This window comes from Staurois parvus, unplaced genomic scaffold, assembly GCF_062004578.1.
Source record: "Staurois parvus isolate SC_StPar_1 unplaced genomic scaffold, SC_StPar_1.0 ptg000029l, whole genome shotgun sequence".
Lineage (NCBI taxonomy): Eukaryota > Metazoa > Chordata > Amphibia > Anura > Ranidae > Staurois > Staurois parvus.
This window is the reverse complement of record NW_028317825.1, coordinates 3,612,611-3,625,005: the sequence shown is the minus strand read 5'-3', so window position 1 is coordinate 3,625,005 and position 12,395 is coordinate 3,612,611. Positions and strand designations below refer to the sequence as shown.

The 12,395-nt window shown below is 43.2% G+C and overlaps 1 protein-coding gene across 1 annotated transcript in view; it reads right to left on the bottom strand.

Moving 5' to 3' along the window:
- Positions 1-12,395, bottom strand: part of LIMK1 (LIM domain kinase 1) — a 178,856-nt gene that overhangs the window by 61,013 nt on the left and 105,448 nt on the right. Inside the window, exon 3 of the mRNA XM_089657278.1 lies at positions 12-150. Within this exon, the coding sequence (XP_089513404.1) occupies positions 12-150 (139 nt within the window). The remainder of the gene's footprint in view (positions 1-11; positions 151-12,395) is intronic.

Here is a 12,395-nt window from a genome sequence, read left to right as displayed (position 1 = left end):
ATTGTACGTACCATAACTAGTCCTTTAGTGATGTGCTCTGAGCAACCCTGACACATGCCACCAAACCGTGCCCAGTAGTGCTTTTTACAGAAAAGTCTTCCGTCCTTTTCATAGTACCGATGGGACAAAGACACACCACAGTCACTGCATCTGGAAAGAAGAATGATATCACTATTAAAAGTAAATAAGCATAAATATGATTAACTTTTTTTTTTTTTACAAGAGTGATACAAGAGGGATTTTTTAAAAATAAAAAATTTGCATTTTCCATGAAGTACAACTGTCAGACAACTGTAATAGTACAACTATTTAAAAAATGTGTACCACAGTCCCACAGATAGACAGATCTATTAAATGCGGCCAATGTAATCAATTGCTACATTTTGAAGTACACCTGTCATGACAGAGCTGGCTGGTTGTGTCTCCCCTAATATTTCAGAGTCAAAGAATTTTTTAAAGCCTAGGCATCAAAAGCACAGCCAGCACTAATGAGCAGGGCCCTCTGTTTTCTCTTGTACCAAATTGTATTGTAACTGTAATGTCTACCTTCAATTTGTAAAGCGCTGCGCAAACTGTTGGAACTATATAAATCCTGTATAATAATAATAACCAGCATTTTTAGAAGACCAGTTCAGCAATGGCAACCAACATACTGTATTTCTCTTGGGTCAGGTTTCCTTAAAGAAGATTATAAAGGAGATAACTGATTCATAATCATAGCTTGTCTTGGCTGTGAAAACGTTTCCAAGATAAGCAAGGCGAGTGGAATTGAGAGGGAGGATAGAAGTGTCAGCCTCAGAATTCCTCCTGACATTGCTAGGCTTGGGTAAGTGTTCACAGCCAAGACAAGCTGCAGCTTTGAATCAACCGTCTCTTTCAAAGCTGTTTTTGGCTCTGCAGGAGGGGAGAGAGGCAGGTCAGTACTCATAACAATGCTTAGAAAGCACTTAGAAACATGGAACAAAGTTCTACAGAGCTGTAAATAAAATTGTATTGATAGATCTTCCTTAAGGCTGAATTAACAATAAGCATTGCAGAAATATGTGACAATAATGCATTTTATGTGCACTGGGGCGCTGCAGTGCCATTCATGCTCAATGGCACCCTGGTGTATATTCCCAACACATGTGCGTTGCAGCACAACAAGTGGCGTTACTACTCTATGTTGTGGTGTGCTGCATTGATAAAAATAGTGCATGCACTTTGTGTATTCTGCTGCTTTGGCCATCTGTTCAGATGAATGGCCTGCCTGAACAAAATACACATTAATGTGCAATAAAGCGTACACTAGAGCAAGTACATTAAACACAACACACCAGGACATGATGGTTCTGTTGGGCACTAAATACAGGCCACTGGATGTACACATGTATAGGATGGATAGTTTTGGACTTTTCCATCTTATGGACAGCCTTTAAAATCTGCCTAACCAGCAGGACATAATGACAGCCATAATGTGCATATTCATCTGAATATACAGTAACAATTTATAAAACTGTAGTAAGAGCTAGTAAATGAGTGCTTTTGAAACTGCAGTTCCTTATACCAGACACTAGATGGCGCCTACTGTATGTCTAAAAGCTCCAAAGCTGGCAATGCTGCCCACAACAGGGCAGACTGTAGAACTGTCAATCTACAAAAAATACCGTGTATGTATGTAAAAGTGTATACAGCATATTAATTCCTTGTTTTCAAAATAGGTAAAAAATACCAAAAAAAAAGCCAAATACTTGTTGCTCTAGGACAAAATCAGACAATCTAAATATATCGGTTAAAAGCATGACTTGCTGTAAACCACATAAAATTGCAGAAACCTTTTCCAACACACCACATCTGCTATATACTGAAAATACACAGGTGTCAAAACACACTCATACCTATGCAATTGTTTAGTCATAGCCCTCCACTGATGGCAGCTCATAAATTCTTTTTGTTTTTTTAGAAGACTGGAAGAATTTGGCCTTGGGCGTCAGGAAGCATCTTGATATATTCTGGAATATCAAGCCTAACATTTCCTCATTAAACTGGATTTCTGAACTCTGTATGTTTCATTACATGCAACAAGTGAAACCAATCACTCTGCTACTAATGCACTCCAGAACTCTGCAGCTGTGCTAAAATTAGACATATCAATAATATACCTCAATTTGTAATCTACTGTAGTCAAAGAAAACACAGACCACTTTGCAGGGTCAGTAGAAGGGCACTAGCCGTATACTGCTTCCTGCATCACACATCACAACCTTTCTAGGCTGCACTGAATATGACTGGTGGCTGCAGAAGGCATATTAGTATTGCCTTTTTGTGACCAATAAGTACAGTATATAGTATCAAGAAAAATCCAGAAGATCACCGTTGAGAAGTTAGATTATCTGAATTTAACAATATACGGATCTACAGTATGACACAGCAAGGACTCGCACACTGCTGCTGCTAAACATGAGTTCAGGAGCTTTTGGTATTCTTTCGCCAAAGCCCCTGAATTCAACTCAATAATAGCTTCTGTGGCCATGCACACAGGCTTTTAACAGCAGCAGAGTTTAGGAGCAGTTAAATGTTTTCTACAACCCTTTAAAAGGGCTAGATTTAGATAACATCGATTAGTATCACAGAGGATGGGGCAGGGAGCTGCAGTTAAGCTCTTGTAAGGGACACCCCCTCATCCACATACTGCACAGGAAGAAGGAACATGCAGAGCTATGTTGTGAGTAGATAAGCTATGTGCTGAGCACCCTCCTCATCACCATTTTATCTAGGCCACAGGTGTCAAACACAAGGCCCACAGCCCTCCAGGCCATTTTATGTGGCCCTTGCACTTCTCCTGCAGGCACCCCCATGTCTCTGCCCCCACCTTGTCTCAGCAGTCGGCAGCAAAGAGAATAGAACTCCTCTGCCAAATCCTGCACTTCTCAGTGCAGTTACAGGCACCTCCTCTTCTCTGCCTCCCCTGGTCTCAGCATTCAGCAGACTCTGGTAACTGACTCCATTCCTCCTCTGGTCCTCCTCCAGACCCTGCACTTTTTGCAATCCAGCTCTGCCCCCAAAGGGGGTGCATGGTGATGTTAGGGAGGGTGTGGGATTCTTGACATCTGATGTAATGAGGGGGAGGGGGTGGGGTGCTGTGGACATCTAGCCTTACAGATACAACCAGCCCTTTGAGGGCAATCATAATGCTGATATGGCCCGTAATGAAATGGAGTTTGACACCCCTGATCTAGGGTGTTGGGAAAACTCAGAAGTGACACATGTTGATAATAGAGGAACAATCAACAGAGAGAAATGACACTTTGAGCTTTGGAGTATGACAAGTAAACACTATAGATATATGTGCTTTGTTCAGATTTCATGACTGAGGTTCACAACCACTTTAACAGAACCTTCCTTCAAATTTGCAGGGCTAGATTTCAGGTGCCAATAAATTATGTATGGTGGCCAAAAGCAAAAGGATTTAGTTTTCAGGTCACGTGATCAGCGCTGGAGAGAGCCTGGAACAACATTTTCTCCATTAGCCCCTTCCTGCCAACTGTACACATATATGCGTCCTTTCAGAAATGGGGCTTATGTTTGTGCTACAAGTGCACTGCACAGCACAGAGACAGGGCTCTTACCAAGAGCACCAGATCCTGTACTAACAACTGGGTTTTCTTCAATAATAAAAAAAAAAAATCAAGAGATATAAATTACTATTTACCACCAAACGAAAATGCAATTTGTCCTAAAAAAAAAAAAAAAAAAAGGTATAATTGACCTGGATACACCAAGTGCGATGATGTGTACAGTTTTCCTGGTAAATGTCAAAGTTGCAAAACTGTTCAGGCATTAGGATTTGTTTTACCCTCTGTCATGAAGAGGTTAAAGACCATTGCATGCAAGACCTTTGTATAGTTATAAGCAAAACATCTTCTCTTTATATATTTGCCTGTTGGTGCCAGACATTCACATTAGCAAGTACTGTGACACTTTAACCATGCATGTGCTGTTTCTGCTCAGCAGCTGAGCACCACTTTATAGTGTGATCCTCAGTGGAAAATCTGCCCATCTAGGGCCTGCCTGGCTCATAGTATTTAATCAGAAATCATATTTCAGTTGTTTTATTACGCTATGCAGATGAAAGCTAAAATATGTTGCTTGCTAAAGGGAGTAGCAATCATTTGTAGTTTACACTATGGTATTAAATGACACAAAGCACTATAAAGTTAGCACTAGAAAAGCTTCTCTACCAAAAGAAAAAAACTGATATTTCAGTTTGTCTTTAGTGACAAAAGCAAGAGTTCATGCTGAATCAGGAAATGAAATGCTTATTCTAGTGACACAGAAGAACACTGTGCCTTTAACATACAGCTGTGTCATCCTATTGTCCTGGTTCATGCAGAGACTGTGCTGGCCAACCATAAGTAACTGTGGGAACCTGCATTACAGCAGCCTGCTGATCCCCCTTCTATGCAAACTGCATTCAAACATCTCATGCATTCTAACAGCTGACAATGATGCAGACTGCAATTCTAGCAAGAAAACTAGAAGTGAGCAGGCCTGGCCGTTTGGTACACACCGGTATAAACTGCAGTTAACATGCATCTACCTGTGAAGGATTCATTTGTCTTACTGAAATCAATGTGATTATAATAGGATGATGGGCTACAATGAATTACATTTCCCAGCAGCAAATAGGCAGTGTACCCTTGCATAAGAGCACCCATATGACATCAAGTACTGAGCTCATGCCGCATTTTGTTGTCACCTCTTATATTTTAGCATCCCATTATCACTTCATTCTTCCAATGTGTCCAGTGATAAGAAGCCCTAAAGAGTGCAGTTTGTTACATGTACAATGTGCATGCAGAGTTAATGTGTAACCTTTCCTGTGTGAAATAAAATACACGTCATAAACAAGAAGTGATATTGCAGATTGTGAAAAGGAAGTGGTTTGTCTGATTTTCTGTAGTTGTGTAGTAAACTCAAATTCTTGCTTCTGCTATCCCCTATAAACATCTTAATGCTCCATGCACAATAGCATATTTCAAAAGCTCAAAAAATGATAGAAAAAAAAAACATGGATGAAAAATGCTTATAATAGCAATTTTGTGTCGGCTCATAGTAGCATGTTCGTAATGTATAGTAGTGTTTAGGAGCGTTACTGTTTCATTAGCATTTTTGCAGTGCATCTAGGGAAAAATAAAACTATAAAAAAGCTGTCAGGAGCGTTTTAGTAGCATTTAGGAGCGTTCAGCATTTTGTTCTGTCCAGAAAAACTCTCCCAAAAATCCTCCAAAAACACTTTTTTCCTGTTCCTAAACACTGAAGCTTGAAAAATGCTATTAGCCTAAAATAGTGTGCATGGCCACACGGGATAATACTATTTAGCTTCTAGGAGCAGGAAAAAAAAATGCTGATGAAAAAAAACTTCTAGAAGCTTGAAAAAAGACAATAGTGTGCATGGAAACTAGCGGCTAGTTCACACTACATGAGTTTCAGTTGCTTTTTTTTCTGCATTTAAAACGCACAGAAATTAGGTTATGTGGTCATAGTCATAGTTCACATAATTGCTTGCAGTTCCAGTGCATTCTGGTTGCAGAAAAAAAAAGTAGAGCATGTACAGAACTGTACTGGAACGCGGTAAAACGCATAAAAAACGCACTGGAACGCACCAAAAACACACTGGAACGCACATGTCACTATTTAAATTGAAGAAAAAGAGAGGGGAAAAAATGAACTGGAATGCATAAAAAACCCACTGGAACGCGTCAAAAATGCATCAAAAACACGCATGCAGAAATGCATCCAGAACGCATCTGGACTGCATTTCTATTGTGTGAACCGGCCATAAAAGTTTAGTCAAAAAAACAAAACATTAAGCAGTAACTGTATTATTATTTATTATTATACAGTATTTATAAAGCGCCAATAGTTCACTCAGAACTGTACATTACAAAGGGGACAGAACATGTGACAGAACAATACCAATACAATGCAAAACATGAGGGGATTGAGGGCCCTGCTCTTTTGAGCTTACAATCTAGGAGGGAGGGGATAGTGGTACAGGAGGAGATAGCTGTGGGGGATGGAGTGGTGGGAAGAGTGGAGGAGGTCGGCAAGTTAGCAGGGGGTGGAGTAGGCTTCCCTGAAGAGATGGGTTTTCAGGGTGCGCCTAAAGGAGAAGAGAGTAGGTGATAATCTGATGGGTTGGGGCAGGGAGTTCCAGAGGATGGGTGACACCCTGGAGAAGTCCTGGAGGCGGGCATGGGAGGAGGAGACCAGGGAACTAGAGAGAAGGAGGTCTTGTGAGGAGCGGAGTGTGCGTGCTGGGCGGTACTTGGATATTAGAAAAAACTGTAGAAGTAACATACCCGTGGGCCATATTTCCGATAACAGGAACCTGCCAGAAAAACTGCCACTGCTTTACATGGCCCCATCCTATCTTTTTACAGCTGTTATGGCAAGTGCCCCCATTTTAGCATAGGCATGGAGAAGCCATCAATATGAGCACCCCCTATTGCTAAGCAAGGAATGTTGTGCCACACATGTGCAGTGTGATAGTGTGTAGAGGGCAGTGTGCCTTCCCGTAGCACTGGGGGTGTTCATCCTGATAGCTACTTTGTCCCCATAGTAAGATGGGACGGAGCCTTGTACTACAGAGGCAGTTTTCCAGCAAGCTCCTGTCATTGTGAATATAGTCCACAGGTAGGTTACCAAATGAGAGGCATGGTTGTGAGCTCTGATTAGCATAGGTGCTGCTATGGTGTAGTGTGACTGATGGGGGAAGGTGGTTGGGGTTATTAAGGTGAACACATCCTTTAAATGGCTGACATAAGGTCATTGTTCTGCAAAGCTGCAATTGTTGGGAAACTTGACTGTTCCATTTAAATCCTCCCAAGGCTAGGACCTCCAGTAGAACATTTGGATAGAATTGGAAGCTTTTATTTACCCTCTAGTAGTTCTACGCCTGCAAAGCATATACTGAATTAAGAGAACCACATAACACGAAGTGAAAGTATGTCAATGCTAAGCCTAAAAGGGATTTAGAGCATCACTCCACTGATACATTTAAAGCCCTACTGACCCAGCGTATGACTTTGTACAGCATGGAGAAATATTTCACACATAACTCCTAATCCCACACACAGGCCAGCCTGTCAGCACCTCTTTGTTGTGTTCAACAGCTGATATCATGCTTGTTCTACACAGCTGAAACTACTTGGAATTCTATACATACATTTGTTGCTAATAATATCACTAGACTAGAAGAACAGCTATAATTTAAAATACAATTTATTTGAAAAAAATGTAATGGTGCAAAGTACCTAATATGTTACACTGCTTCTTCCAGCACTACACTTCTTGCTGTAAAATACCACTTTTAATGAAGCAGGTCTGGTGCATTAGCTGTCTACAGAGGGGAAATTGCCATGGATGTTAATGGTTCCACCAAGTCCTTGCACCAAGGAGTTAACAGGGCAGGTAAGGACAATTGCTTCCCTTGCACAGTTCTGATAAGATATGTTAGGCTGGATGTAAGCCAGCCATAGATGGATCGATCTCGGTCAGTTCAGCAGGGACCGTATGAGATTTGATCCATCTATAGGCAGGCTGGTTGTACCCAAGTCTTGGGGGGGGGTGCATAATGAAGGTTTTTTTTACCTTCATGCACAGAATGCTTGAAGGTAACAAAAAACCTTCTGTTTTTACAACCACTTTAAATCTGGCAGGGGGAAGACTTCCAACACCAACTTCCTTTGTGGTCTCGGAGATGTCATGCGATTGAATGCTACAAAAGAAGCTGATGTTGGAAGATGTGAAAAGTTGTGTACCAATAAAACATTTACTTTAAGAACACCCACCTTTTATTTAACCATGCCCACCAATCAATAAGGCACCTTGGCACACTTTGCATGGTGCACATTCTTTAGCCTACAAAAATCTGTACATAAAGCGGAGTTCCACTTGCGCTGTCAAAAAATAAAAGTCAGCATCTACAAAAACTGTAGCTGCTGACTTTTAAAAAACAGCCACTTACCTGTCCCTTGCAACCCGTTTTACCTGCCATCCTGTATTCTAGGAGGCCGGCATCTTCAGTGTGGGCGCCCGGCTATGATAACTTGCGGCTTCACAGCTGGGTACCCACTGTGCATACGCGAGTAGCACAGCGCTTCATGAATGGTCCTGTAGTCTTCTGGGACCCGTCACGTGTCCCAAAAGACTACAGGGAGGGAGGACGCCTTCCGCTTCTGATCGCCTAGGTGAACTGACCAGAAGTCGGAGTGGGTACCTGTCAAATCCCCCCCCCCCAACTTCCCAAAGGTGCCAATCCTTAATGGGGAGCGGGGGAGCAGTCTTTAAGCGGAACTTTCCCTTTTGGGTGGAGCTCCGCTTTAACATAAAACGTCTAATTATTTGCATTATACCACCAGGCCAAAGGTTCACAATTTTTTCCCCTATGCCAGGGACTTCCACTATCCTCTAAGACAGTGGTTCTCAACCTTTCTAATGCCGCGACCCCTTAATACAGTTCCTCATGTTGTGGTGACCCCCAACCATAAAATTATTTTCGTTGCTACTTCATAACTGTAATTTTGCAGTGGGAGGACTAGCGCCCCATCACTGATGTCAGTGGGATGAATAGTGTCCCATCGTTGGTATCAGTGGGAGGAATAGTGCCCCATCATTGGTGTCAGTGGGAGGAATAGTGTCCCATCATTGGTGTCAGTGGGGGGAATAGTGCCCCATCACTGATGTCAGTGGGATGAATAGTGTCCCATCGTTGGTATCAGTGGGAGGAATAGTGCCCCATCATTGGTGTCAGTGGGAGGAATAGTGTCCCATCATTGGTGTCAGTGGGGGGAATAGTGCCCCATCATTGGTATCAGTGGGGGGAATAGTGCCCCATCATTGGTATCAGTGGGAGGAATAGTGCCCCATCATTAGTATCAGTGGGAGGAATAGTGCCCCATCATTGGTATCAGTGAGAGGAATAGTGCCCCATCATTGGTGTCAGTGGGAGGAATAGTGCCCCATCATTAGTATCAGTGGGAGGAATAGTGCCCCATCATTGGTGTCAGTGGAAGGAATAGTGCCCCATCATTGGTATGAGTGGGAGGAACAGTACCCCATCATTGGTATCAGTGGGAGGAATAGTGCCCCATCATTGGTGTCAGTGGGAGGAGTAGTGCCCCATCATTAGTATCAGTGGGAGGAATAGTGCCCCATCATTGGTATCAGTGGGAGGAATAGTGCCCCATCATTGGTGTCAGTGGGAGGAATAGTGCCCCATCATTAGTATCAGTGGGAGGAATAGTGCCCCATCATTGGTGTCAGTGGAAGGAATAGTGCCCCATCATTGGTATGAGTGGGAGGAACAGTGCCCCATCATTGGTGTCAGTGGGAGGAATAGTGCCCCATCATTGGTATGAGTGGGAGGAACAGTGCCCCATCATTGGTGTCAGTGGGAGGAATAGTGCCCCATCATTGGTGTCAGTGGGAGGAATAGTGCCCCATCATTGGTGTCAGTGGGAGGAATAGTGCCCCATCATTGGTATGAGTGGGAGGAATAGTGCCCCATCATTGGTATGAGTGGGAGGAATAGTGCCCCATCATTGGTATGAGTGGGAGGAATAGTGCCCCATCATTGGTGTCAGTGGGAGGAATAGTGCCCCATCATTGGTATCAGTGGGAGGAATAGTGCCCCATCATTGGTATCAGTGGGAGGAATAGTGCCCCATCGTTGGCGTTAGTGGGAGGAATAGTGCCCCATCGTTGGTGTCAGTGGGGGGAGGAATAGTGCCCCATCGTTGGTGTCAGTGGGGGGAGGAATAGTGCCCCATCGTTGGTGTCAGTGAGGGGAGGAATACTGTCTCATCGTTGGTGTCAGTGGGGGGAGGAATAGTGCCCCATCGTTGGTGTCAGTGAGGGGAGGAATAGTGCCCCATCGTTGGTGTCAGTGAGGGGAGGAATAGTGCCCCATCGTTGGTGTCAGTGAGGGGAGGAATAGTGCCCCATCGTTGGTGTCAGTGGGGGGAGGAATAGTGCCCCATCGTTGGTATTAGTGACACAAATGATGGGGCACTATCCCTTCCACTGACACCAATGATACTTACCTTGCTGACCCCTGCTCCAGCCTGGGCTCGCTCTCTCCCTCTCCCATCTACAGCCTGCAATCCTGGCTGCAGCAGCAAAATTTGCACTTACCTGTCAGCTGTCTTCCTTCTCTGGCCTCTCTCTTCACTCGCTCCTGCAGCTCCCTCGATCTTCTTCGATCTCCGCGCGCTGCCGCTCGGCTCCTCCTCTCCAAGCTCCACCTTCTCGCCGGTGATTGGCCGCCTGTGTGCCTCTCCTGAGCTACAGTTCCGGTGGCCAATCAGCGGCGAGGAGGCGGTGACAGGGGCAGCATATCATCCCGCCCACACATCGCCGGAGACAGCAGCGGTGTCTCGGTTCCTAAGACCATCGGAAATATGTGTTTTCCGATGGTCTTAGGCGACCCCTGGGAAATGGTCGTTCGACCCCCAAAGGGGTCGCGACCCCCAGGTTGAGAACCGCTGCTCTAAGACATTTCCCGTCTGCCGATAAAACATGCAGCATACCTGCTTCATTGCAAAGTGTAGTTTACAGGAAGAGGCACTGCACGGGACATAGTAATGGAACAGTTTAGCTACCCTGTGCAATGACATAATATAACGATGTGCACAAGGTCACGGTCATTCTTGAGTTGTAAAAAAAAAAGTACTATTGTCACTAACAAAATGACAAGTTGGTATGGTGTTAAAAAGTGTTAACATTTGTGTGCAAACAAGCAAATATTGCAAGAACTTATCAAAGCTACACGTAGGTGATAGTGGGCAGTGATATTTTCAAACCCACAACTGACTTCCTATTTAGGAATCCCATAGCATATCTAATGTTCCTTTACCCCAACATGGCAATACCACCTTCTAATATACTAAAGATAATTTTTTTTTTACTGTTAGTAGCTTGCATTCACATGTAGTTTAAAGCAGCAGCTGAATCAAACACAGAATTGTCAATAAATAAGCCAGTGCTCTTCATATCTCAGTATTACAGTGGATAATGGGAAAACTCTGTGTTTTGGGGTCATTGAATTTATGGTGTAGTTGTAAAGTTTATTGTGTAGCAACAATGGATATTATATGACCAGATAAAAACATCGGCACACATGTCAAAGCATGGCACAAAAACGGCATATATTTAACAACGCTAAGGGAGAGATTTACTAAATCTGGATCATTCAGAAAATGGTGCAGCAGTGCACAGTAGCCAATCAGCTTCTAACTTCATCTTGTTCAATTAAGCTTTAACAATGAAACCTTGAAGCAGATTGGTTTGTATGCAGAGCTGCCCCAGATTTTTCATGTTTCGGTTTTAGTAAATCCCCCCAAAGAGTGACTGCAGCCTGTTTTAAAAGTTCAGTACTTCAAACAGCCAATCAGAATCCATCTTGTACTGGTTTGACTTCATTAAATCGCACCTATCAAGTTACTGAACTCTCCCTCTGAAAATGTTAACTCCCTGCTGTCACAGTGACCCAATGGATTCTATACTTTTTACAGTAAATGAATGATCTGGAATGAATATAAAGATTGGATTTACCTGCTGCAAGCTTGTTTAGGGTCTGTGACCCAGAAGTAAAAAAGTCATTCACAGCCTGACAACAAGTATGATCAGAAGGATGTGATCAATGGGGTACTTAAGATCCTGTGTCAACAGGTTTTTGTTCACTATAATTTGTTCTTCAAACACTTTTTGCTTTTACTTACTATTATTGTTTTTCCACTTTCTGGTTGAGTGAGGCCCTATTGATTTAACCCTGGACTCATAGCTGCATCCTGGGAAGTTCCTGTCGCATGTTCCAGGAGACAGGTCCAGAGTTTTAGAAAGTTCCAGAAAGTAAAGGAAGATGGATTCATTTAGTAAAAATGGCCACCATGAGAAAAATGGAGAGGAAAATAAAAATAAGGGGTGCAAAAAAATAAGAACCCTGCAATTATCTGTAAGTTTTTGGCACAGGTCCTTTGACTGCCAGATGATTACTACAGGTTACTGTACTTGAATTATTTTTGATTAAGGCCGGAAGTACCTTTTTATGTCAGCTTACTGCTACTTTCAAACCAAACTTTCATTATTTCCAGCATCTCTCCAAACTAGTACCCGTTATTTTGAAAACTCAGCTAAAATAACATTGCCCCCCCCAATCCAAGACAGGATTAAGCTTCTATACTTAGGTAATTTCAGCCCCCACTACATTATCATAATACAGGATTTATATAGCGCCAACAGTTTGCGCAGCGCTTTACAAAATGAAGGTAGACATTACAGTTACAATGCAATGTCGCCGGAGAGTCGCGACCCCCCGCCAGGAGACCTCCGGCACAGGCCGCCGGGATGTC